Source organism: Vigna unguiculata, chromosome 8 (assembly GCF_004118075.2).
Source record: "Vigna unguiculata cultivar IT97K-499-35 chromosome 8, ASM411807v1, whole genome shotgun sequence".
In the NCBI taxonomy this organism is placed as follows: Eukaryota; Viridiplantae; Streptophyta; class Magnoliopsida; order Fabales; family Fabaceae; genus Vigna; species Vigna unguiculata.
Window position 1 is genome coordinate 37,981,813 of NC_040286.1, and position 26,310 is coordinate 38,008,122.

The 26,310-nt window shown below is 37.3% G+C and overlaps 7 protein-coding genes across 10 annotated transcripts; 2 read left to right on the plus strand and 5 right to left on the minus strand.

Annotated features, from left to right (window-relative positions):
- Positions 1-2: 2 nt before the first annotated feature.
- Positions 3-3,848, minus strand: LOC114194439 (transmembrane 9 superfamily member 12-like). Of its 3 annotated transcripts, none has more exons than XM_028084639.1 (2): positions 3,764-3,848; positions 3-2,433 (listed from the first exon to the last, which is right to left on the minus strand). In XM_028084639.1, exon 2 carries the CDS (start codon positions 2,375-2,377, stop codon positions 392-394), a length of 1,986 nt encoding a protein of 661 aa, XP_027940440.1. In that variant the 5' UTR covers positions 2,378-2,433; positions 3,764-3,848; the 3' UTR covers positions 3-391. The 3 variants fall into 3 exon arrangements, with proteins under 3 accessions (XP_027940440.1, XP_027940442.1, XP_027940441.1); XM_028084641.1 differs by lacking the exon at positions 3,764-3,848 and adding an exon at positions 2,789-2,863; XM_028084640.1 differs by lacking the exon at positions 3,764-3,848 and adding an exon at positions 2,686-2,790.
- Positions 3,849-4,692: 844 nt separating this feature from the next.
- LOC114195313 (chlorophyll a-b binding protein 8, chloroplastic) lies at positions 4,693-6,066 on the minus strand. Its single transcript, XM_028085731.1, has 3 exons — positions 5,758-6,066; positions 5,604-5,665; positions 4,693-5,520 (listed from the first exon to the last, which is right to left on the minus strand). The coding sequence occupies exons 1-3, from the start codon at positions 5,908-5,910 to the stop codon at positions 4,905-4,907; spliced, it is 831 nt and encodes a 276-aa protein (XP_027941532.1). The 5' UTR covers positions 5,911-6,066; the 3' UTR covers positions 4,693-4,904.
- Positions 6,067-7,922: 1,856 nt separating this feature from the next.
- LOC114193344 (N-alpha-acetyltransferase 50) lies at positions 7,923-10,710 on the minus strand. Of its 2 annotated transcripts, none has more exons than XM_028083094.1 (4): positions 10,615-10,710; positions 10,276-10,430; positions 8,536-8,661; positions 7,923-8,332 (listed from the first exon to the last, which is right to left on the minus strand). In XM_028083094.1, exons 2-4 carry the CDS (start codon positions 10,427-10,429, stop codon positions 8,115-8,117), a joined length of 498 nt encoding a protein of 165 aa, XP_027938895.1. In that variant the 5' UTR covers position 10,430; positions 10,615-10,710; the 3' UTR covers positions 7,923-8,114. The 2 variants fall into 2 exon arrangements, with proteins under 2 accessions (XP_027938895.1, XP_027938896.1); XM_028083095.1 differs by having other exon boundaries at positions 10,568-10,644.
- Positions 10,711-13,133: 2,423 nt separating this feature from the next.
- Positions 13,134-17,922, plus strand: LOC114194137 (oxygen-dependent coproporphyrinogen-III oxidase, chloroplastic). Its single transcript, XM_028084211.1, has 8 exons — positions 13,134-13,854; positions 13,948-14,023; positions 14,500-14,594; positions 15,240-15,323; positions 16,903-16,990; positions 17,083-17,207; positions 17,300-17,398; positions 17,501-17,922. Exons 1-8 carry the CDS (start codon positions 13,318-13,320, stop codon positions 17,567-17,569), a joined length of 1,173 nt encoding a protein of 390 aa, XP_027940012.1. The 5' UTR covers positions 13,134-13,317; the 3' UTR covers positions 17,570-17,922.
- Positions 17,923-17,946: 24 nt separating this feature from the next.
- Positions 17,947-19,979, minus strand: LOC114194135 (ATPase WRNIP1). Its single transcript, XM_028084210.1, has one exon. The coding sequence runs from the start codon at positions 19,808-19,810 to the stop codon at positions 18,104-18,106; it is 1,707 nt and encodes a 568-aa protein (XP_027940011.1). The 5' UTR covers positions 19,811-19,979; the 3' UTR covers positions 17,947-18,103.
- Positions 19,980-20,817: 838 nt separating this feature from the next.
- On the plus strand, positions 20,818-24,162 carry LOC114193940 (pentatricopeptide repeat-containing protein At3g22150, chloroplastic). Its single transcript, XM_028083943.1, has one exon. It carries the CDS (start codon positions 20,951-20,953, stop codon positions 23,375-23,377), a length of 2,427 nt encoding a protein of 808 aa, XP_027939744.1. The 5' UTR covers positions 20,818-20,950; the 3' UTR covers positions 23,378-24,162.
- Positions 24,163-24,408: 246 nt separating this feature from the next.
- Positions 24,409-26,136, minus strand: LOC114193941 (anthocyanidin 3-O-glucosyltransferase 2-like). Its single transcript, XM_028083944.1, has one exon. It carries the CDS (start codon positions 25,994-25,996, stop codon positions 24,566-24,568), a length of 1,431 nt encoding a protein of 476 aa, XP_027939745.1. The 5' UTR covers positions 25,997-26,136; the 3' UTR covers positions 24,409-24,565.
- Between the last annotated feature and the right edge of the window lie 174 nt (positions 26,137-26,310).

Below are 26,310 nucleotides of genomic sequence, written 5' to 3' on the forward strand. Positions count from 1 at the left end.
TCTTGAAGACACCTAGAAGTATCCATTTAATTTTTCTTAATCAGTACTTGTTTGAATGAACAAGGAATGAGACCATCCGTGCAATTACATCTTTCTCAAGCAACTTTACCAAACTAAATCACATGAAACAAAATGATACCAAACACTAACTGAACAAGTAAACCACTTACGGGTGACAGGAAGAAAGGGGAACAAACAGTAGTTCGCATAGCAACATAAGATCGATTGACAACTATTTACTGCAATAATCAGCAAGACATCTGTTTCCCACTCACTATGTTGCAAAGAAATGAAACTAGAAAAAAGAATTACACAAAAGTTATACCAATTAAGAAAAATCCCTCTTCCAGCATGCCTTTTGCTTGGTTGGTGAGAGATAGCGAAGCAAACTTCAATCTATCTTTACTGATGAGAACAAGTAGTGCACAAAGTAAAATGACATAAGGAAGCCAATGGTTCCAGTTGACAACATGATTGCAATTGCCATGAGCAGTGAATAGCCAAGATAAAGTATAGCCGAGACAGGTCCACTCAAACTCTGCAGGTCAAAAACCAAGTAGTTAATGGAGTACAAGAAGACATAAAGAGCAACAGAGCCTGAAGCAAAGAACGACTTCCACCACCACCGCCAATCTTCCACACAAAGATGCATATATGTGAGGACCACCGACACTTCAGCACAAACAATAACAAGCAGTAGAAGAACAACCAACAGGAAACCAAATACATAATAGAACCTCCCAAGCCAGATACTGGAAAGGATAAAGAAAAGCTCAATGAAAAGGGTTCCAAATGGAAGAGTTCCTGCACCAAGAACAAGAAGCCATGATGGATATTTGCGTGCAGGAATCTCCCTTGGAATCTGGTTAGTTCGCACAGGATAGTCAATTTGCTGAGCTTTTGTGCCCATAAATCCTCCAATGAGAGTAAGTGGCACTGAAATGCAGAACCAGAGGAAGAACAACTCAAAATACAGATAAATGGGAATAGCACCAGTACTTTTGCTGCCCCAGAGAAGAAAATTCAGTGTCGTGAGAATAATAAAGGCAATCCCAGGGAAAAAGCACGCAGATGACCAGGAAACTGATCTCCACCCTTCTGAAGTTCCCTTAAGGGTCCTCCACAGACGTACACTGACATATCCAGCAGCAATTCCCAAGAAGAGATATAAAATTATCATCCCTGTTAGGAGCATTCCCCTGGAAGCTGGTGACATGAAACCCAGGGCTGCAAAAACAATTGTCACAGCAGCCATTCCGAGAATCTGAACCCCATCCCCAACCATCACACAAAGAAGCTTTGAACCTTCAGGCTCCCTAAAAACATCACCCACAACAAGCTTCCATCCAGAAAGCTCTTCATTCATCTGTGCTTGTGCCTCTTTGTCCAACTCCTCATACCGTGTCAAGTCCCTTCTCACAGTTCTCAAAAAAATGACAAAGACAATACCAGCTAGGAAAAAAATCACCATGAGTGAATTTAGGATAGAGAACCAATGCACCCGGGAACCCTCCATCTTTAAATAAGCATCCCAACGCGATGGCCATCTTATATCACTTTTCACAAAGTCAACTTCATATGTAAATGCTACCCTCTCTTGCTCTTTAATTGGTTGGTACTTGTCTAGCTCAGCTGGGCAGTCTGAAGAAGAGATAATGTCATACATGTGGAGTTTGGTCATGACTTCAGGATCCCTCTTAATACTACAAGGGATTACCTGGAAGCCAACAATTTCATATCCAGATACCTTCTTCTTGTCAGCTTCAGAAATAACACCCATACCTTCCTCCCCAGTCCCAATGATTTCAACACCATTCCCTTCATATTCATGAACCAAGACTTTGAATTTGAGATGATTGATGATGTAATCTGCACTACCATCCGGTGCCGTGTACCCAACAGGGAACCCCGTCCACTGGATCTTAATCCCATTTTGATTGGCAAACCTCATAACAGGCAAATTGTCAAGGATCATATTTACTTGATACAGATCACGAGTCCTTTGTTTCAGTAGCTTTACCTCAACCTCGCTCAAGGGGGGCGTAGTGCAGAGGTAGATTGAATGATTAACATTCATGCTGAAAAGGTAGGGAGAGTTATCGATCTGATCTCCCCTGAGGAGCTCTCCAAGATTCTCAGCACTTTTCTTTATGCCACCAAGCGGCTTGCAGTAAGGGAGACTGTAGTAGCTGTAGGGAAGCTCAGTCTCAATAGAGGTCAATGAATTAACCTTCGCATATATGTGATCTCCAGTCGAGTAAGTGTGCATGTAGCTTCCCGGAAGATAAAATGCATCGCTAATTTGAAGAAAAAAATTGACAATGAAGAAAAGGCAAACACAGTAGATCACTGGTTTTCTCCTGGTTGGTACCTCCATTATCCACCAAATGTCAAAAAATTAACCCAACTCGGACGATGCATTCAACACGAAATCTACATCAGAATAAAACACTTACATGAGATGGCAGATATTTAAACAAGTACGAATAGAATGCAAGCACCCGACATGAACATTCAGAAATCAGATCTATAACATGTGAAGCGTGAGGAAAGGAAACAACAACGCAGATGAGCTTACGAACAAAAAATCAGATGACAAGAATAAACTATAACAGGAAACAACTCCAACGAAAAAGCTAACAAGTAATAACAACACGAGAAGAAAAAACACGAGGAATGCGTAACTAATCGATATGGGAGGAAGAACGAGGAAAAAAGGCATCATCAGGAACACATTGCAAACTGAAATGCAGAGATCTGATTAGAGAGGAGAGAGCGTTGAGATTACCATGGATTCTGACAATGGAGATTAGATGCAAAATGGAGTAATTTATAACCGTCTATAATTATTATGGCATTTATATGTCTTTTTTTTTTTAACTTTTGGATAACTATTAATATTACATTTACATATATATTTTTACAGTAGAAATAAAATGATCACGTATTCAAAATTTATTTTATTTTTTTAAAATTCATTATATACCCAAAGTAGGATCCATTCAAATTTAATACACCATGAAATCTATTTAAGGATATAATTGGAAATATGGACAACCGACCACGGTTCTGTTTCCATAAGTGAAAATTACGAGAATAGAAAAAACACTAACCGTCACAAAATGATTATTACTTTCTGTACTATTAGGCCCAGTCAGGCCCAACTTCACTCAACAATCCCGTTTTTAGTTATTCATGGACCCTTTAGTTGAGGCTTTTACTTTTTGCACTTCAACAATTTCTTCACGCACCCCCTAACAATTTTTAAAATGACCATTTTGTCATCTGAAAATGCAACTTTCAGATTATATATTCTGAAAATTTTCCACAATTTCCAAAATTTGGAAACATAATTTCCAGAATAAATTTCAGGAATATAATTAACCTAACTTGGACGATGCATTCAACACGAAATCTACAACAGAATAAAACATTTTAACATGAGATGTCAGAAATTTAAACAAGCAAGAATAAAATGCAAGCACCCGACATGAACATTCCGAAATCAGATCTATTAAATGTGAAGCGTGAGGAAAGAAAACAACAACGCAGATGAACTTACAAACAGAAAATCAGATGAGAAGAATAAACTACAACACGAAACAACTCCAATAAAAAAGCTAACAAGTAACAATAACACGAGAAGAAAACACACGAAGAATGCGTAATATGGGAGCAAGAAAAAGCAAAAAGGCATCATCAAGAACACATTGGAAAGTGAAATGCAGAGATCTGATTAGAGAGGAGAGAGCGTTGAAGTTACCATGGATTCTGACGATACAGATCTCAATGCTCAACACAACGCAACAGATGCAAATGGTGGTTAGATGCAAATGGAGTAATATATAACTATCTATAATTATTATGGATATCCTATTTGCATTTATGTGTCTTTTCATTTTAACTTTTAGATAAATATTGATATTACATTTCCGTGTTTTTTTTTTTTTTTACTTTTGAACAGTAGAAATAAAATGATCGCGTGTTCAAATTTTATTTTATTTTTTTGTAAATTCATTAAAATTACGAGAAACGAGAATAGACAAAACACTAACCGTTTGCTCGCCAAAATGATTATTTCTTACTGTACGATTGGGCCTAGTCAGGCCCAACTTCGGCTCAAAATTCCCGTTTGAAGTTACTCTTGAACCCTTTAGTTAAGGTTTACTTTCTGCACCTCTACAATTTCTTTGCACACCTCTCAAATTTTTAAAATGACATCTTGCTATCCCGAAATGTGATTTCAGATTATACAAACTTTTCAGAATTTCCGAAATAACATTTTCGGAACAAAATTTCCAGAATAAAATTTCTGGAATATGATTTCCAAAACCTAATTTGAGGAGTATATGAAATGTATTCTATAATAAATTTTCCAAAACATATTCTTTCCATGCAGCATTATTCAACACTTATTTTTCTTCATTTTGCAACAGCAAAGACGAGTCTTTTTCTCTTATTGGTAGAATGCAGATAATAATTATGCGAGTGAAGGAAGCAATGAATTTCTGGGCCTGCTTTAATAAACTTTGATTTTAACAACTAATCTTTTGTTATTGACATGAATAATTTTTTTTCATGACTAAATTGTTGTGATGTTAAAAGCGAAAGTACTTTCTTAACAAATTACACAACCAAATGTTGATAAAAAAGAGAGGGGAAGGTTGATCTAGCCAGAAAAAAGAGATATCAGAAGCTGTGAAGTGTTTGTAATTGTTTTACATGTCATTTCTTAGAAGTGGCACACCAAGGAACAAAATGTCCATGATGAAGATCATGATGATGATGATACAGTACCAAAGAGCAAAGAGAGGATATAGAAAAGTGATTGAGTTTTGGTAACTGCGTACAACAACAACACCAACAACCGAGACAGTAAAGAATATGTAACAACATATGATACATCAGTGGAACTTGAGACTGGTCAAGATGTTGTTGTGCACAGGGTCAGCAAGATGATCTAGGAGGTTCTGGTATGGACCAACACCTGTGACAGGAGCTTGAATAAAGTAACCCAAGATCGCCAACATAGCCAACCTTCCATTCTTCACCTCCTTCAGCTTCAAATCCTTCAACGATTTCTCATCCTTGCCGAAACCAAGAGGGTTGAACAAAGGTCCTCCGGGGTATGCTGGTTCACCAGAACCTCCGAGACCTTTTTCTAGTCCTAAGAAGTACTGCTTCCCCATAGACCCTGGTTTCGCCCAGTCTTGGAATCTTCTGTGTTCTGCAAAACCCATCAGTGCCATCTCCAACACGAACAGCGTGTACGAGTCTGCCCAGTAGTTGTATGTTCCTGCGGGTGGGAACACACCGGTTCTGAACCATGGCAGTGCTGTCTCCTCAGGGATCAGACCAGCCTTGCCCAGAATTTCAGGTGCTATGGCACCAACTGCGCCCAACATTGCAAAACGACCATTGATGATCTCACCATACGCTAGCCATTTCGGCTCGATGAACCCCCCTGTTCCTTCAGGGTCTGAAAGCCCAAGAGGGTCAAATCCATAGTCACCGGGAAGGCTGCAAAAAACCAAATCTTCTTCTAAATTCCACAACTTTATCAGTAGTTCGTTCAAAAATAGGATTTTTTTTTTTTTTTTTACCTGCCATCCAAGTAAGAAAGACTTTGCTTTGATGCAAACCATAAAGGTCTGTCCGCTCCTTGCTGAACTCAAAAAGGAAGAAACTTTGTTAAGTAGAAGAAACTTCAGATGCAGATGAAGAGAAAAAAAGGAGTGAGAGAGGAAGAAAAGAAACCTTGACAGGGGGAGTAGAAGCTGCCTTAACAATGAAGGAGGCTTTTCGGGAGAAGGTAACCGGAGATTGGTGTGATCTTGGTCCGAGACTCTGTCTTGCAGCCTCTGCTGAGAGGACGAGAGATGAAGATGATAGCAGAGCTTGTGCAGGCATGGTGGTTGGTTACTACTACTCCTTTGTTGCGATTGCAATTTGTGCAGCAAAAGAGAGTAATGGAAGTGAAGGTTTATGTGTTTGAACCACTAAAAAGCCAAAGGGGTGGAAGATATGGAGGAAGGTGAACCACTACTACTTTGGCCCGCATGTACGACCAGTATCCAACTCATGGTGGATATTGCATGGCGCAATGCAGTGCAGTGAGGATGAGATTATGATCTTGTTCTCCAACCAAGTGTGTACACGTAATGTCATGAATCCGATAAGGGTTGGATATTATTTCCTGTTTCTTATTTTCTCTGGATAACGTCTTCCCAAATTTTCAAGGATGAATCTTTTCCACATGTCAGAATTTTAACATAGGTAACACCACAGGTCACAAAAATAAAACACCTAGGATGTGTAACATTAAAATGTCGAGATAACTGTTTGTTTCTTTCTTGCTGGTTCAAATTATTTCGATATATTGTATTTATATAATATAATAATTTATACAAATTTTTTTCTCTTTTCTCCCTTACTATGAAATTAATTATGACTTTTTGTATCTTTTTTTTTATGTTTGTTCTATTATAGATTTAAAAAAAAAAAACAATAAACTCATTTGATACACTAGAGACATAAAACTCTGTATCACCAGCAAGGCAGATTTTATTTTCAAAATAAAAAATATTATTATCATATTATATATGAATTTATATATTTTTACGTTAATATGTTGGTACTTGACTCATGGTATAAATATATAAATCTCAAAAGTTTGAAAATTTGATATTATTTAATAGTAAATTTTAGAAGCTGAGAAGATCAAATGAAAAAGCAATTAGACCAAGTTTTTTAAGGAAAACACGTTTTTTCACAATTTGGTTCAATTTTCATTTCTTATTAATATATAAATTGAACCAAATCATGTATTATATTTATTTTTCTTTTGTATTTCTATATAAAACATGATTATCTTAACCAAAATCACGACTCAGTTTGATAGTCACAATATATAATTTTACGTGTTGGATATTTTTTTGGTTGTATTTCGTTTTGTTTTGTGACTGGAATAGCAGATCAATGTGTCTCTTCATGACATCCATGACTAATTAACATTGGTTTATAATGCAAATGTAATGCACTTCTTATAAATAAAATGTTTGTTGTGTAATCATCATATGTAGTTTGGTTTAACTTCATTGAATATAGTTGATGCAAATGTCGTTTCCAGAAGTTAATCTTTGCTTAAAATTTAATCTTATTAATTATCACATTAAAATTTATTTAGAAATTCAATGGAATAAAAGTTGTGAAAATATAACGTAAATGCAAACGGACATTAATCTATATAAATTAATTAAGAGAAAAAAGCAGAGTATTAAAAAAACAACTCTAAAAATCTAACAATTCGATTGCATTGTTTGATTATTTTTAAAATATTACATTTTTTTTGTAAATATATAAAAATAAATGGCTTGTAACACTAACATTACACTTCTATTATGTATAGAAGGTTTTTGTTTTTACAAAAGACTTAATTTAATCATTTAAACATTATAAAAAATTAAACACATAGATAAACCTAGAAAAACAAAAATCAAGCACATAAACCAAACTATAAAAAAGTAAAGTTAAGTAACATGTTAAGCTTGGTTTGCTAATATTTTTAATTTATAGTTCAGGTTGCTAACACAACTTTACATTTCCTCTTAACAAATTTGAATACTTTTTGTGGGACATTCATTTAAACTATACACTATAAAACTAGACCTTTTTTCCACAACCAAAAACCCACAGTAAAAGATGATAATCCCGACCAAACAGGGCACATGACTCAGTTCAATGGTTATAAAATGCAACTAGGAGCTTAAGTATAAATTTAAATTAGGTTTACAGTGTATTGATGTGTTTTTTTAGTTAATTCTATGCGCCTCCGTTTTAGACTATTGTTTCTAGATATCCTTGTACACCGGATTGTAATTTAATAGTGTTTTTGACGAAAACGACAAGACTGGAGGGTGATGTGAGTAAACGGGATAAATAGCATAGATTGTACCTTAGCAAGAGATCTCCAAGTGCTTCTTTTTTTGAGCTAACTTTACTGTTTAAAATCTAGCATTGGACATGAAAAACTTTAGTGTAATACATTAATGGCAAAACCCATAAAACAATGCAACAATCTCTGATCACTTCCCCTCAAATAACTGGCTAAAATGTTATTTCTTCGCTGTGCTTGCAGCCGTGTACCTTGTGAGAACATAGCAATCTGGCGGTGTAATGTTTGTATAATAGTTCTGGATTGTTTCTGTAATTTCAAACCCAAATTTCTTATAGAAGTTTATGGCATCTTCATTGTTTGTCTGCACATGCAAGTACACCTCAGAAATGTTTTGCTTGGAGCAAAGATCAAGAGCATGATTCAACAACTTTGTCCCTGCATAAACCCCCAAAATCACATCACAAAAACTTGCATAGAGAACGTACATAAAATTAAAATGTTCCCAATATGAAGCTTGCACTTTATGACAAACCATTAATCTGTATTTTACTGAAACAAGTATCCACACCAAGTAGTCCTTAACAAAAAAGATCAAGTTAAGTAGATCACCAGGGGAAGATATTCAGTTTCTTTCTTACCAATACCAAGTCCACGGTAAGGTGCTAAAACGCCTAATGTCATGATGTAAACCCGAACTTGCCCCCCTCCTTCCTTCTTCTCCAGCCGGCACGCAATTGCTCCAACACATATATCACTATAGTATGCTGAAAGACAAAGGAAAAACAATCAATCTTTGGCAAGTTATAGATACATTCTACATGTCCTTTGTATTGTATACCCATCCCTTCTTTGGGTATCACCCATATCATCAAGCACAAACGAAAGAACAGAGATATCAAACAAGCTGGTCCGATTAAGGAAACCCTCTATAAATACAGAAAAAGGGAAAAAAAATCAATTTTCAAAGTGCTCTCTCCAAACCGTCAGCATATCCAATGTTGCCAAATGAAGATCCTAGCTCAGATCAGGGAGGGAATACAAATTATATATCCTAGGGTCGTAACATTAATCATAACATCCTACTAAAAATGCAAAATTATATTTACACATATACATGTGCATAGAAAATGACAGATAACATAAGTAACCTAAATCACAAAATTCAACTAACTAAAATAGAAAATTCATAATCATGAGGTTACATACAACTCATAATAAGTTACACAAGTAATCCTTAATAGCAACCCATAACAGAGCATGGGCGGAAAAATAGAAACTTAAAAGATGTGAGGTACAAAGCTTGAACCTTTAAGGAAAAAGCTTTGAAGGCAGAAACTGAGATGATGGTCAATTGAGGCAAAACAAGGAAATAAAAGAGACCAGAGATAGAATAGAGAATTAGATTAAGGTTACTCGAGTGAGAGTACACATCGGAACAGGGAGGCAAGCCTTTGATCGAATTACTACAAAAGGAAAAACCAAGAGGTCTTATATGTTCAGATGTCCAAGTCAAAACTCTTGAAAAGGAGTTCCATTTGCCCGTTGTTATTGTATTTTTGAATCAACAAAGTTAGAAAGGCATGAAGGAAATTGCACAAGATAGACACTACGAATTCAGAATGTACAAGAAACTCGAATCAATCAAAGAAGTGACAACAGCAGAGCCTTATCTAATTAGGTGAGACAGCTACCTCAAACAGAATCATTCCAGTACGGTTGAAATGTAAATCAAAGGAAAATTGAATTAAACTAATATAAAAAGGTAAAAACCAAGCTTTTGCTATTAATGCCAAGAGGGTATGGGTGGTTCAGTCAATAGATACTTTTTAAGATTAAAAAAAGTTATTGCCCAAAAATTAGTAAGTGTAAGCAATGGTTAATTTGCAACACCCAGAATAAAAAAAATCTTCAAATAGAGAAATGGCTAGTAATGGATTATAAGACCTATCCTACAGTGCAATTGGAATATTTAACTTTAATAAGTGAAGGAAGCTAAATTGCTAGAGTGAGCAGAAACTCAAGTACAGTAATAGCTTAAGGAAACCTCAAAGGGAATAGACAAGCCAAGATGACATTGTCAAATTCATGCTCCGGTATCAAACAAAAGGAAAAATCAATGAAGTACATCTTTTGGCAATCCACGAAGCTATTTTTGGAGGTAATAATTGAAACAAGAGTAAGTTTTTTTTCATTTACTTATTCATTCAAATGGGTTCCCCAGCAGGAAGCCTAACATGGTGAATATAAACCCGGTAGAGTAGCCTTTTCAGAAATACACAGGCGAGGAGTAAAAGAAATTAAGAAATATGTAACAGGTGGCAAGAATAAGATAGTGAAATAATGAGAAAAATGCAGGATGAGGTAACAGAGAAAAGAACCTAGTTTGGTGAATTCGCCGGAAGCGAGAGCATCGGCATAGTATTTGTCATTGTAACGAACGGGGAAAAGAGCGAGATTGAGCTTTTTGAGTTGCATAAGGTTCTTGTCCCTCACTCCATCAAGTGAGATAGAGACTTCACGCCCAGCTCCCATTCTACAGAAAGGAATACAAAAAATTGTATTTTGTTAGCAGAAACAGAGAAGGTGGCGTGGCAGGGAAGAGAATCTGCCACCCCAAACCAAAATCCAACTCCAATAGATAGAGAAATTAAAATCAAATGGGAAAACTACTATGGGTCGGAGAGAGAAAGAGAGAGGTGGCTCAGCCTCTGCCTCACCTCGGAAACGTTTGAATCTGAGAGTGAGGGGTGGCGTGGCGGTGGGCGAAAGAGAAAACCTAGAACCCGGGTTTCTTTTGACTTTTTACAATTTTATTTTTCTTTTTCTAGTAATTTAAATTAAGAAAATCCTGTTATATAATATTGTTTTACACTGAAAATTACAAATTTACAAGGAGAGACTGGAAGGTAGGTGAGAAAATTCTTTGAACTAGAAAAACACATGTATTTTCATTTTCATTGTGGAGAGAAAGAAAGGGGAAATTAAAATAAATATTAAGGATGGAAAATAACGAGTAGAAATATGCATTGTTAGATTAATAAGAAAAAAGTGGAAATAATTTATCCTTCCAATTGAATAAAATAATAGTGGAAATAAATTATTTATCACATATTTTAACTTAATTTACAAACTTAATTTTAACCAGAATTTTCTTAATATTTAATTATTTATTATTTTAATCATATATGCATATATAAACTCACTCTTTTTTATTTCATGCTAACCTAGGATTCTTCTTGTGAGATAAGAAAGACTTTTCTTTCTATTCCATATTTTGAACAATAAAAAAACTAATACTTTTTTTTAATATTTTTGTCCATTTCATTTTCATGCAAATTAAGAGGCGAATTAAAATTGATTGTTTTGTGATTTTGTATTTAAATACTTCTCACTTTCGGTTTGTTGATGTTTAAAATATTTTTTACTACATTTTGTAATAATTATTTTTTTATATTGTGAAAAGTCATATAGTACTTTTCATTTTAATATTTTCAAATACATTTTATCATGATATTTGAGTTAACATCAAATAATAAATATGTTAAACGGGATAAATAATTCAAATATTATTATGAAATATGTTTTGAAATATAAGATAAATTTAACAAAATCTATCTAAAAGGATCAAAATGACACATTTTAAAAAATAAATGATTAAATTGATTACAATTTTTGAAAAATAACTAATTCTAAATTTCACTAAAATTTATGAGAAAAAAATATATTTAACTTTTTCTTTTTATATTGTCAAAAGCTATCTAATACTTTCCATTTTGAAGTGGAATGAAATACGTGCGAGAGGAAAAAAATAAATGTTTAATGACTCTTTCGGTATAGAATTTATAGCAATTGTTCATTTATTTGTACCTTCTTAGACTTAATATAGTGTTAAGCTCTCTTTTTTCCTTTTCTTCATCTACATTATTCTTTTTTTTGGATTTTAAAAATAAATGATTAAATTGATTACACTTTTTAAAAATAACTAATTCTAAATTTTATTAAAACTCATGAGAAAAAAATATATTTAACTTTTTCTTTTTATATTGTCAAAAGTCATCTGGTACTTTCCATTTTGAAGTGGAATGAAATACTTGAGAGAGGGAAAAAATAAATGTTTAATGACTCTTTCGGTATAGAATTTACAGCAATTGTTCATTTATTTTTACCTTCATAGACTTAATGTAGTGTTAAACTCTCTTTTTTCCTTTTCTTCGTCTACATTATTCTTCTTTTCGGATTTTGTTTCCTTCGCTTATCTTTTTCTCTCCAAAAAAAGGATTTTTTTTTTCATTATTTTTGGGAAAATGTTTAATCCTTAAATTCCAGGAACTTTGTTTGTATTTCATTTTCGATTGTGCTTTTGAGTATATGAAATTATTTAATAGAAAAAGTGTTGTAAAGGGATTAACCAAACAAATGAACATTACGGGAAACCTTGTGTGTGTTAACCTTGTGTGTGTTTTCTTTTAATTATCTGTGTTGTGGTGTGATGTTTAATTTTGTTGGAAATAATTTAAATATAAGAAAAAATATTAATAGAATATGCAAAATTAAATATTATATAAAATGAAATACTTGGAATTTCATTATATTATAATTTTCATATATTATAAAATAAAAAATGAAAGAAAAATGGGAATGCATATTAAGAAAAAAGAAAAAGGCTTAAGAGATATAGGTTAGAACTTCTAACAATATTAAATCTCATTTAACATAAAAAAAATTACATTGAATCTTTTCAATAGATATTGGAACTACATTAAGTTTAAAAATGTTAAGAAAAATATTCAAATTTTATTACAAATACCAAAACCGAAGGAATAATTAAGTTTAAAACAAAGTAAGAAAATTGAAAAAAGAAGTCATAATTTAAACGTGATTATTCTAAAACTATACATTTTTAAATGTTGGCATCAAATTCATAATTTTATATCAAGTAATTCTAATTTTTAATAAATATTTTTATTAATTTGATATTAATAGTTTGCCCGTGAATAAAAAGTTGTTAGTTTTCCATCTGACTTTTATTTTTCAATTTTGCAAGTTGTTAGTGCTGAAATACCACAACAAGTATTGAATCGTAGTTTCGAAAACATTTTGAAAAATTTAAAAATAATATAAACCTTTGGTGGTAAATAAAAGGTATTTTTAATGTTAGTATTTTAGTACAACAACGTAAGTAAAATAAATGAAGAAGTTAGATCCAAACCAATGTGAGAGGCTGGTTGGATTTCCATGCTATCTGTGGGCGTGGAAAGGGCACTTAGAAATTCCATTGCAAAATTAAAAAATGGCAAAGTTGGAGTTATTTGATTGAAAGGGTTGGGTCGAGAAACGAAGACCTTATCACAACCCAAGTTCAGAACAGAACCCTCTCTGGTTAGTTTTCTGTGAATCAAATTGAAATCGGAGCCATAACAATGCCTTGTGCCAGCATTGTCTCAGCTCCCTCCTACGTCTTCCCCTTTCGTTCTTCCTCCGCTTCCACTTCTTCAATCTCTCCAACTGCGATTTCGCTCACTAAACGAGCTTGGAGGCCACGAATCGACACCGCAAGCTTCGGAAAATGCGTGGTCAGAGCCACCGTCTCGATAGAGAAGGAGACGCCGGAGGCCGAGCGTCCCGAAACGTTTCTCAGAGGAGTGGACGAGGCCCAATCTTCCACCTCCGTTCGGGCCCGGTTCGAGAAGATGATTAGGGAGGCCCAGGACACTGTGTGCAGTGCCCTTGAGGCCGCTGACGGTGGCGCCCAGTTCAAGGAGGATGTTTGGTCCAGGCCCGGTGGCGGCGGCGGCATTAGCAGGGTTCTTCAAGACGGCGCCGTTTGGGAGAAGGCTGGGGTTAATGTCTCTGTCGTTTATGGCGTTATGCCACCTGATGCTTATCGTGCTGCCAAGGGTGCTCCTACCGATCAGAAACCTGGTCCTGTGCCGTTCTTCGCTGCTGGAATCAGCTCCGTATGTTCCCGCATCTCTTTCCCATGCCTTAATTTTGTTATTTTTAAGTTTTTTTTTGGGTAATTAATCTTCCCTCGTTCTCTTTCTGTTCAGGTTTTACATCCAAAGAATCCGTTTGCTCCTACGCTACATTTCAATTATCGCTATTTTGAAACCGATGCTCCTAAAGGTAAACTACATTATGCTTTACTCTTTCCAAGCTGCTCTATGTATCAATCTAGCGGTATTGGTTTCATCACTTTCTAGTCATTGCAAATGTGATGTGATTTATAAGTTCTTTTTTATACTACTTCTTCCGTGATTTTCTTTTTCCTTGATGTTGTTTGGTCTTTTTTTTTTGTGTGCGTGTGTGCTTGGAACTGTGTAATCTTGTAATCCTTAATAGCAGTTAATCTTTATCTGATCTAATATTTAGCTATCTGGTCAGTATTTCCCCAGCTTGGTTACCCGAGGTCCCAGTTTGATTTTTTTTTTTTTTAAAAATTTATTTGTTACAGCTGTTTATTCTCAAAATCTTAGGACGGTATTTTATTTTCTAATCAATATGAAAGCAAAGGGGTGTTAACGTGAGAGCATAGAGTTGTTGAGTTGAACCCTTTGTTGAGTGTGCTGCTATTGTTGATAGTCATGCTGTTGCTTTTGCAGATGCTCCTGGTGCACCTAGACAATGGTGGTTTGGTGGGGGGACTGACCTGACACCAGCTTATATTTTTGAGGAGGATGTTAAGCACTTCCACTCAGTACGTTGCTTAACGCAAATATCAGTTGATATTGTTTTTATGATTTAGAACCTACAAGACTACAGTGGCGTTTTTTTTTTTGGAAACAAGATAGAAAAAAAAAAATCACTTTCCTTTGGGTTAAAATGTTTACCATACTTTGATGTATTTTGGGGTGTCGGCTTAACAGATATGCCAAAGAATATAGTGATACCTAGCATGACCTTTTATAAAAATAAAAAACGTTACTATACCTTAATGGTTTTGGTACTTTTAGTGAGTACATTTATATATCTTTATAGTCGTGGGTAGGTTTTTTTAAGTTTAGTTTATGTAAGCTTGGTTATTTTAAAGTGACAGGCATTGAAATGTTGAACGCATAATGACTTTCTCTGTGTTTCCATAAAAGGGTTTCTGCAAATGCTTAAGGACTCTTCGGTCAGGGTCGCATAAAGTCTTTCAAACTTTCTATATTACCTAGATTAAACCCTGAATTGGAAACATAAATTATCAATTTGATGTAATCTTGATTTTTGTTTTGAAATTTTTTTGTTAGGGAAACATTAAGCTGTAGTTGATCATTCAAGTGATTTTATTATATTTTATTGGATGCATTCTAGAGAAAGTGTTTCACTGAATGTACTTCTATCATACTTTTTTGTGTAGGTTCAAAAACGTGCCTGTGACAAGTTTGAGCCTACATTTTACCCTCGATTCAAGAAATGGTGTGATGATTACTTTTATATCAAGGTATTATTCTTCAACATTTTTCACACAGTGAAGATATTACTGTATTTTTTCAGTATAGCCTTTGGGCCTGTTTCATAAAAGCAAAACTTAACAATCACATGGACTTATGGTTAATTTTGATGAGTTTAATATATGACGACTTGGAGGGTATAATAATTAATAAGCAAGAAACCAATGGTGGTAAATGGGTAACGGACTAACAGTAATGACTGTAGTAGAGAATAAAATGACGGGAATGGAAGAAAATGTGATGCAGGGGGGTATCTAGAAGCCATGAATTTAAATGAAGTGGCTTGGCAATAGTTGGAGGTTTTCTGCATGTGGTTATTGTGTGAGAAATACAGCAAGTGGCAAACACAATTATCACCAAGTATTTCTTAGCATTAACTGAGATAGTGATTTCTGAGATACTGATTTTTTGTATGCAATGTAACAGGTTCATTTGATTTGTAAACCTTAAATTGTGAAAATGAAGGTATGTGGGGTGAAATATGACCTCATTGACAACATTGGGTGGACAATCTTTTTTTTTTCTCATTATCTGTTTATGCTCTGTTTTGAGAAATGTCATTTCTTCTTACTGTTCGTCCTAATACCATTTTAGGAAAAATATTAATGAAAAATATATGCATTTAAAGGCTTGTTTAACAGTCAGGCTTCCCAAAGGATACAAGCAAATTAAGTTCCTATATTGTCCTGTGTTTGGTGCATACTGGTAGATAATAATGTAAATTGTATGCAAATGACAAATTTACTATTGTGAAAAAGTATTGGTAGTCATGGGAATGACATTAACAGCAGAAGTGGTGGTCGTAGTAGCAATTGTGACAATAATGGAAACAATGAAGGGAAGTATAGGAATGATGGCATCAAGGTCTGGTGATGCTACAGCGATGGAGGCAATATATCTTGTGGCAGTGAATATAATAGTTGCAAAAGTGGCAATGGTGTTGGTTACTTTAGCTGTAGTAAGAACAATGGTGATGGCGATGTAGTGAACATTACCGTGTTGCGCAAAGATGGTATCAACAATAATGGTGGTAGTAGCAATGGTTGTACTGCTAGTTACAACAATTGTAGTGGTAGTGGTCGTGAAACAAATGAGTTGTGGGTAAATAATGGAAAATTGTATCTGTCATATTGTGTTCATGACCTAAACCTTTTCCTTGTGGTAAACTTCCGGCAAGACTAACATGATAGGATAAGCTTATCCTATCCAATTGACTTACCAAACAATAGCATAACTTATTCTATATTCTTTGTCTTAAATACTAAACGTTGACAAAACATTTGATACTTTTCATGTTGCAAGGAAGAAGTAGGCGTAAGTTTAGAATTGTACCTTGTGTTTCAGTCTCTTGTTTGTCAGTTATCATACACAGTGGTCCCATATTGTAGTGCACCAGTTGAGAAAAAGAAAATATAATGTCTAACTAGATGTTCCAAGGATGCCTTCTGCTATATTTGTAAAGGACTACAATGAATTTATTTGAAGTATATTTTTAATTGAACTTTGGTGCATGAGCATATGCTGCTGTTGTTTTGTTTTCATTGATTTTCCTTTTATTTCTCCACTCAGCATCGAGGTGAAAGAAGAGGGCTTGGAGGGATATTTTTTGATGATCTGAACGACTATGATCAGGAGATGCTACTTTCCTTTGCTACTGGTGACTGTTTGCAATATAAGTTTGATGTTTCACACTGGATAGAAATCTAATTGTCACTATCTCATGCTGCTTAAACAATTATTTTCTTGCAGAATGTGCAAATTCTGTTATTCCTGCTTATATACCTATCATAGAGAAAAGGAAGGATTTACCCTTCACAGAACATCAGAAAGCATGGCAACAATTGCGAAGGGGACGATATGTTGAATTCAATTTGGTACGCTTTTTAATCCAACTATAGGCTAAAGTGTACTTCTATACTCTTTTTTATCAGTATCAAATGTCTTATCTAACATTTTTCGGCCACAGGTATATGATAGGGGTACAACATTTGGACTGAAAACTGGGGGCAGGATAGAGAGTATTCTTGTATCTCTCCCACTGACAGCCCGGTGGGAATATGATCATGTATGATTTTGGAATCTTTATTTTAAACAAGTAGATATCAGATACCTCTAATTTTTAACTTACGAAATTGTTACTGAAACGGCGATGACATCTTGTATGCAGAAACCGGAAGAAGGAAGCGAAGAATGGAAACTCTTGGATGCGTGCATCAACCCCAAGGAATGGATCTAATTCCTCTGTTGACCCCCAATCTCAGCTTTTACTAATAATAAGAGAGGTTGTGTATATCGTCACAACTGTTAGCATGTTGTAGGTGGATTGTAAATCACGTATTTCGCTTGAGTCATCCGTGTAAAGCTTGAAATGCAGGCAATTGTAATGTTTAGGCTGCATCTGTAGTGTACCCACTGTCAACCGTATTCCATAAGTACCTCCTCATACCAGATAACTTCAATGCCAGTGTACTACACCTCAGACTAGTAATTTAGTATGTTATGTTTACGGGTATAATGTTTTTTGCTGAAATATCTTTGTAATTGAATTTAAGTAAGCATTTAAAATTTCCGGTGTTCATTTGCTTTTAATTTACTCAGAACAATTATTCAATAAAACAATAAAACTTGTCAGAATGATATTTAACTGTGTCAAAATTTACATAATGCATTTCACCCCCATCATCGTTGATGTATTTCTCAGCAATGGTGAAAAAATATACATACGGCAAAACAAAAGATAAAAAATGACACATAACTCCTGATCTTTGATTTAATGCTCTGATCCATCATAAGGAATCCTGTCAGGCCAATCAAGAAACTTGTAGCCTTGAAGTGATGGTGGCAAGTAAGTCTGTGTGGAGGAAGGGTTGTCCGGAGGGTAGATGTATCCCTTCGCATACCCAATTTCCTTCATTAATTTGGTTGGAGCATTCCTCAAATGCAGAGGCACCCCCTCATTCTGTCCCGCAGATTCCCTCACTGCCTTCTGCGCGGCCCCTAAGGCTCGATACACTGCAACAGATTTAGGTGCCAAGGCCAAGTAAGCAACGCACTGTGCAAGAATTACATTGCATTCGGGCATTCCCAAGAAGTGGCAAGCTTGGTAGCAAGAAACAGCCTGATTAAGAGCTAATGGATCAGCCAAACCAACATCCTCACTTGCGAATCGTATGAGTCTGCGTGCAATGTAAAGAGGCTCTTCACCTCCCTCTAACATTCTTGCCAACCAATAAATACCTGCATTCGCATCGCTTCCCCTCATAGACTTGTGCAGCGCGCTGATCAGATTATAGTGCTCTTCCCCTGCTTTATCGTAAGCAAGATGCTTGCACTGAAGTGCTTCCCTTGCATCATCAACACTAACAACAGCAACCTTATAATCCTCGTTTGTATGAAGATCTTCCACCCCTTCTTCTTTTTGTTTACCATGTTGTACCCTCGCTGCTGCAGTAACAGCTGCAATCTCCAGAGCATTGAGGGCCACCCGAGCATCTCCATCGCAATTGTTGCTTATATAATCAACAGCATCCTCTTTAACATCAACTTGAACCCCCGCGCTCTGCACCAACCCTTTGTCGGCGTCACTGACAGCGCGGTTCAGAAGCAAGGCAAGGTGGTGGGGTTGGAGAGGGTTAAGGGTGAGGACACGGCAGCGAGACAAGAGAGGTGTAATCAAATGGAAAGAAGGGTTCTCAGTGGTGGCCCCAACGAATACAATGCTGCCATCTTCAATGACGGGTAAGAAAGAGTCCTGCTGGGACTTGTTGAACCGGTGAACCTCGTCCACGAAGAGAACGGTGGATTGGTTGGATTTAAGTCTGAGTTTTCGAGCCTCGTCAACGGCGTCCCTGACGTCCTTAACGCCACTAGTGACGGCGGATAAGGAGACAAACCGGTAACGTGTTGCGGTTGAAGATTTAACGATGGCTTTAGCGATAGTGGTCTTACCAGTACCAGGTGGACCCCACAGGAGGATGGAGGGGAGGCGGTTGCGTTGGATTGCGGAGCGAAGGAGGGAGTTGGCGGCGAGGAGATGGTCCTGCCCTACGACGTCGTCGAGGGTCCTGGGACGCAAGCGCTCGTACAAGGGTTGGTGAATGTGAGTGTTGGCGTTTTTCTTCTCTGCGGTTTTCAAGAAGAAAGTGGGCCAGTTTTGTTGCGGTGGCGGTGGTGGCGGTGGTTGTGGCTGTGGATGCTGCGCAGAATGTGTAGAAGGTCTGGGACGTTTGGAAGGTTCTTCGTCTTCTTCTTCTTCTTCTATTTGTTCCTGTGATTGCGATTGTGGAGGTGTGGGGGATTGAGAAGAATGGAAGAAGCGATCAAGCTTGGGCTGGAATGTGGAGGTGTTGGCGGCGTTGGATTTGTGAGTGAGAATCCATTCGGTGGCTTTGACGGTGGATTTGCCGCCGGTGGCGGCCAGGGCTTGAGCGGCTAACTCATCGGGAAAGCCCATACTGAGGAGTTGTTGCATCTCCATGTTCTGGATTCAGATTATTGTGAGTCTCGATGCAACGAAGGTATTGAGTATAATTCTTTCTTTTCCTCGTTATTCCTCCGCACCAATGCCTACTTCGTATATTCCAGAAGGAAACTATGCCTAACATGGTTTTCTTTTCTCGGACCCTTGGAATACAAATAGTTTCTTTTTTTTTTCTTACATTTTCAAAAATTAGTAATTTTCATTTTTATTTTAAATTGAATTATAATTTTACTATTTTTAATATATCAGTTATATTATTTTTATGATTTAAATCGAGTTTCACTCTATTATATTATTTGAATAAATCATGGTTCAATATTGACATATTCCGTTTTAAATATTTTTATAAAAAATATAATTTTAATATTAAATTATTAATTTAGTTGAATTCTAATAATTGAATACATTAATTCTTTTAAAATTGTTATACACATATTTTAACTATTTTGATGTACTCAGTACTGTTCCTATCTTTTAAAATAGGAAACATAGTTATTAAATCGACTAACGAGGCTACTTTAAAGGTGGTCTTATAATATTGACCAATTATGTATGAATTTGGTAAACTATTTGATCTAGAACCAGGGCTGGATATAAGAGAGCATTATTTTTCCCATAACTTTGTATAGAAAAGATATTTAGTATTTTCGTATATACATTTTTTGTACACTATTTATCTTTGTAAGTGAAAAACCTATCTCTACGTGTTTGAGTATTTGTTAGATGGATATTCACATTTTTGTAATTTACTAAATATACATGGGTGTCGTCCACTGATTTTTTTATTTTACAGAGTATATAAATATTTAAATTTATTAGAATATTGTTAATCTATACCTTTTATGTTTTACTAGCTTTTAACTAAAAAAAACAATTTTAAAGCTCACGTTTAAGTAAAATTGCGTCATAAATATTAAAAAACTGGAAAAAAAATCAGAAGCTTTTATGGGGCAGAGCAGAAAAAATTAGAAAATTGAAAAAAAAACAAAAAAACATGGAGTTGGTTTAATTAGTTGTGGATTGTAATGGCCTAAAGTTGCTAACTTTATCCATTTTATTGTGATGTTGTGGATAGGAAGAGGCTAATGGATGAAGAGGTAACAATATGAGTGTGAAAACAAGAAGGAAATCAGGGTGATGGCTTCTCCCGTCGTTCCCGTTTCAGTTCCCGTTCCAGTTCCCGTTCCGGTCACCGATCCCGCGGTGGCTCGAAACCCAAACGGCGGCGTCACCATCCGCACTCGCCTAAGCCAGCTATGCCAACAAGGGCAGCCTCAGCTGGCTCGCCATCTTCTGGACAGCCTTCCACGCGCCTCCACCGCCGTGTGGAACACCGTGATCATCGGCTTCATCTGCAACAAGATGCCATTGGAAGCCCTGCAGCTTTACGCGGAGATGAAGTCGAGGCGGAACACGGCTTCCGATGGGTACACCTTCTCTTCCACCCTCAAGGCCTGCGCCCTTACCCAAAACCTCATGGCCGGTAAGGCCCTTCATTCCCATTTTCTTCGCTCCCAATCCAATTCCCGAGTCGTCTACAACTCCCTCTTGAACATGTACTCCGCATGCTTACCCCCTTTCTCCACCCAACCCCAACACGACTACGTCCTCAAACTGTTTGCTGTAATGCGCAAACGAAATGTCGTCGCTTGGAACACCTTGATTTCCTGGTTCGTCAAGACCCACAGGCACCTCCACGCTCTTCGCGCCTTCGCCACCCTCGTCAAAGCCTCTCTCACGCCAACCCCCGTCACTTTCGTCAATGTCTTCCCCGCCGTCACTCACCCAACCACCGCCCTTATGCTTTATGGCCTGCTTCTTAAACACGGGGCTGACTATGTCGATCATGTCTTTGCTGTTAGCTCCGCAATTGTTATGTTTGCTGACCTTGGCTGCTTAGAATATGCGAGGATGGTTTTCGATTGCTGTTCTAACAAAAATACTGAGGTCTGGAACTCCATGATTGGCGGCTATGTTCAAAATAACTGTCCTCTTCAGGGGATCGACGTGTTCGTTCGAGCTTTGGAGTCAGAGGAGGCTGTGTGCGATGACGTCACTTTCCTGTCGGTTATCTCTGCTGTTTCCCAGCTGCAGCAAATAAAATTGGCCCAGCAGATACATGCATTTGTTCTAAAAAGTTTGGCGGTTACTCCCACTATTGTTGTCAATGCAATCATTGTGATGTACTCCAGATGCAGTTCCGTGGATACTTCCTTTAAGGTTTTTGAAAAGATGTCTGAAAGGGATGCTGTATCGTGGAATACGATAATTTCTTCCTTTGCGCAGAATGGTTTGGACGAGGAAGCACTGATGCTTGTGTGTGAGATGCAGAAGCAGAGGTTTACCATCGATTCTGTCACTGTGACGGCGTTACTCTCTGCGGCTTCTAACATGAGGGACTCGTACATTGGAAGGCAAACGCATGCATATCTAATTCGCCATGGGATACAATTTGAGGGTATGGAGAGTTATCTGATTGACATGTATGCTAAATCTGGCTTGATTACGACTTCGGAGTTATTGTTTGAGCAGAACGGCCCAAGTGATAGAGATCTGGCCTCATGGAACGCTATGATTGCTGGTTATACTCAGAATGGGCTCAGTGACAAAGCTATTCTCATTCTTAGAGAGGCATTGGTGCGCAAGGTAATACCTAATGCAGTGACATTGGCTTCGATTCTCCCATCTTGTAGTTCCATGGGAAGCACGGACCTTGCTAGGCAACTTCATGGATTCTCCATACGTCTGTTGTTGGACCAAAATGTTTATGTGGGAACTGCTTTAGTGGACGCTTATTCAAAATCGGGTGCAATCAGTTATGCCGAAAATGTTTTTATCAGAACACCGGAGAAGAATTCTGTCACGTACACCACAATGATAATGAGCTATGGTCAGCATGGAATGGGTAAGAGAGCCCTTGCCTTGTATGATTCCATGCTGAGATGCGGGATTAAGCCCGATGCAATTACTTTTATTGCCATCCTGTCTGCTTGCAATTACAGTGGTTTGGTTGAAGAAGGTCTTCACATATTTGAGTCGATGGATAAAGTACATAAAATCAAGCCCTCAACGGAACATTATTGTTGTGTTGCAGACATGTTAGGGAGGGTTGGGAGGGTGGTCGAAGCTTATGAGTTTGTTGAGAGACTGGGTGAGGACGGTGATGCAGTAGAAATCTGGGGATCTATTCTTGGAGCCTGCAAAAATCATGGGTACTTTGAACTGGGAAAAGTTATTGCAGAAAAGTTGCTTAATATGGAAAAGGAAAAAAGGATTGCTGGATATCATGTTCTGCTCTCAAATATCTATGCAGAGGAGGGAGAATGGGAAAATGTTGATCGAGTGAGAAATCATATGAAGGAAAAAGGTTTGCAAAAGGAAATTGCATGTAGCTGGGTTGAAATTGCTGGGTGTGTGAACTACTTTGTAGCTAGAGATGAGAAGCACCCTCTAAGCGGTGAGATATATTATATCTTGGACATATTGACTAGGGACATGATGGGTGTTGGTTATAAGCCAGGCTACAATTCAAACTTAAACAGGATCTTGGAATCAAGTGACTGAAATGAATAAATTATGCCAAACTTGAACAAAATTAGGTGCCGGTTAGGTTTGATTATGACCAACGATACCTGCATAAGTTCATCCAGTGTGCACATGACTAGAGCTGTCATTGGTCATTCACTTGAAACAATTTTTCATTGATGAAAAACATATTCAATTCATGCACAGCACGGTTGTGCAGCTGAATAGTGACAATTTTGATTCTACTTTTTGCTCCTGAATCAAGAAATGCTGTGGTTTTTGTACTACTTCAATGGAGGTATAGTTCTTCGACTCAACCTTTTTTACATGATGTGGCATTTAAATGCAGCATTTGGCTGTAGTGTATCATCAGGGCCCAGTTGATTAAACTGAAACAGAATAATTGAAGACCGAATGAAGTGTTTTGTATGATAGTGGAGATGCTATCTCATGAACAAGTCCTTATGATACATTTATTCGAGATACTTGGGATAGTGGCAAAAGGTCAGGAGCATCTATGTTGAGGCAAACTGCAACTGTTGTTATTATTCAGTCTCACCCCTAGGCATTCCTTTGAATAGAGATAGGTGTTGTCTCAAATAGTTCGATTATATGTTGTAAGCATCGTAAATTGCACTGGTACGTATATATAGGAAGACATGTTTAGGATTTAATTGGTCATATTTGGCTACAAAACTAGATCAACCAGTTTTCATGTACAAGGCAGTATATGATGGAAAAATATGTAAGAGACAGAAAAAAGAATTGGTGTAAGAAAATGAAAGAGTAAGTGAGTACAACTTTATATTTATTTTCTATTGGTACGCATAAAAACCTAATTATTCTTCTTACTCTGTATGATAGTGCTGATTACCTTTGTAGAATTATTTTTTTTAGTATATAATAACCACATAAAATGTCAAGAATAAAGAAAGGGTGGTGGTAATGAATTGTTATAAGGAAATAGTGAAAATATAGTCTCGAAATATTTGGTACGCTAGAACAAAAACATTGAGAATATCCACTGCGAATATAAGCTTCATTCTAGATTTTAGGATTGTAATGGGAAATTGGAAAGAGTATCTTTATGGAGTTTACATCACTGCCTTAGTCTTACATATGCAACAGCTGATAAAAAGAAATTATAGCAACTTGATAACGAATACAAGCATTATAAGCATTATTACGCATGCAATATGTATGATCGATTAGATTAGAGTAAGATACCTAAACCTGATTCATAACGTAATCAACGAAACGTCCTAAAGAAGAGTGGGAACATCCACCTTCCAACAATGTCGTCCTACTCTTTTCACTCGCTTCCACCACTCTCTTCCTTCTCTCATCATCAATCTCCACCAAATTCCTTATTCCATTTTCTATCTTCTCCGCACTCAAAACACTGGGAGCTTCACCCATGAAGTCAACCCTGTAATCCAAAGAAATCTCCAAAGCAATCTCCAGCTCACGCACCAGTAAGAACGCGTTCGTCTGTTGTTCGGCGTAGAGCGGCCAGGTCGCAATGGGCACACCAAAATGTATGCTCTCAAGGCTAGAATTCCAGCCGCAGTGGGAAACAAACCCTCCGGTGGCTCGGTGGGCCAGTATTTGGGCCTGAGGGGCCCATCCGATCACCTTTCCAATCCCTGCCGTCCGATCTAAAAAGCCCGCAGGTAAAATCGGAGGCAATTCCGAGGGAGCGTAATCAGAGGGCGGGGTCATGAAAGTAGAGCCCTTCGGTGGAGGTTTCCGCAGGGACCACAGGAAGCGGGCCCCACTGTTTTCAAGAGCCCGTGCGATCTCCCTCACCTGATCCTCACCAAAAGAACCCATGCTCCCAAAGCACAGGAACAAAACGGAGGAAGGAGGTTGCTGGTCAAGCCAATCGAAGATGTCAGCGTTGTCAGCGTGAGCGTTGGCATGGGGCTTGGGCTTTGGGTTCAGAATGGGTCCCACTGCATAAACGGCCTGAGGCCCGTGAAAGAAGGATTGGGCCGCATGGGATTCTAGCTCCTCAAACGAATTTACTATGAAGCCATCAGCTTTCTTGAGGCCCCTCCCGAAGTTCATGAAAACTTCCTCCCACTCCTTCCTCAGCGTTACGGAAGGAAAATTCCGTGCTGGGATTGGCTTCGCGAAACTCGGGATGACCCACTCGGCGTCGAACTCAGTGAACTCGGCGTTCTCCTCTTCCTTGAGGGTGTGGAGATGAAGCATCAAACCAAGGAAAGCAAGACCGGAGGTGAAAAAGACGAGTGAAGGGACGTTGAACTCTTTGGCGACATCGATCATGGTGGTGAAGAACATGTCCACCACGAAGGCCGCGAGTGGGGGTGTAGGGCTGAGGTTGGAGATGGCTTCTCTGACGTGTGGCTTTTGAAGTTCGATTGTTTCGTTCATTAGAGTTGGTTGGGAGTTGGAGGGAGTTTCGGGGAGGTTGATGAGCTGAAGACGTTGGGAGTTAAGAAGGGAATGAGTGTAAGCAGCGGTTGTGGTGTCGGATGGTAGTTTGATTACGAGGAGAGTGATGGAGATATGGTGGTGGCGCTCCAACAGAAGGTTCGCGAACTGAATGGCGGAGACGAGATGACCCGCTCCCAGACCAGGGATGAAGACGAGTCGTGCAGCTTTTTCCATGGTGGTGACTCGTTCACTCATCCACTCACTCGTAGTGGTGTGTGTGGAATTATTGAGATGGAAGTGATTGGAAGGACAAGGGAAACTGTTATGGGAAGAAACTTAAGGACAGTAGTGTTTTGTTTTCTAATGATTTTTTGGAAGAGTCAAAGTAACAACTGCCATGCTGGTCCCAAAATTCTACTACCAGTCCTTTTGTATGCTAATGGAATCAATTTTTTTTTTCTTCTTCTTGTTTTACTCTCAAATATTAATAAAATCCAAATAAAATATGACATTTAATAATAATTACACATAATAACATTTTTTATTTTTATAAAATGTCAAAAGTAAAA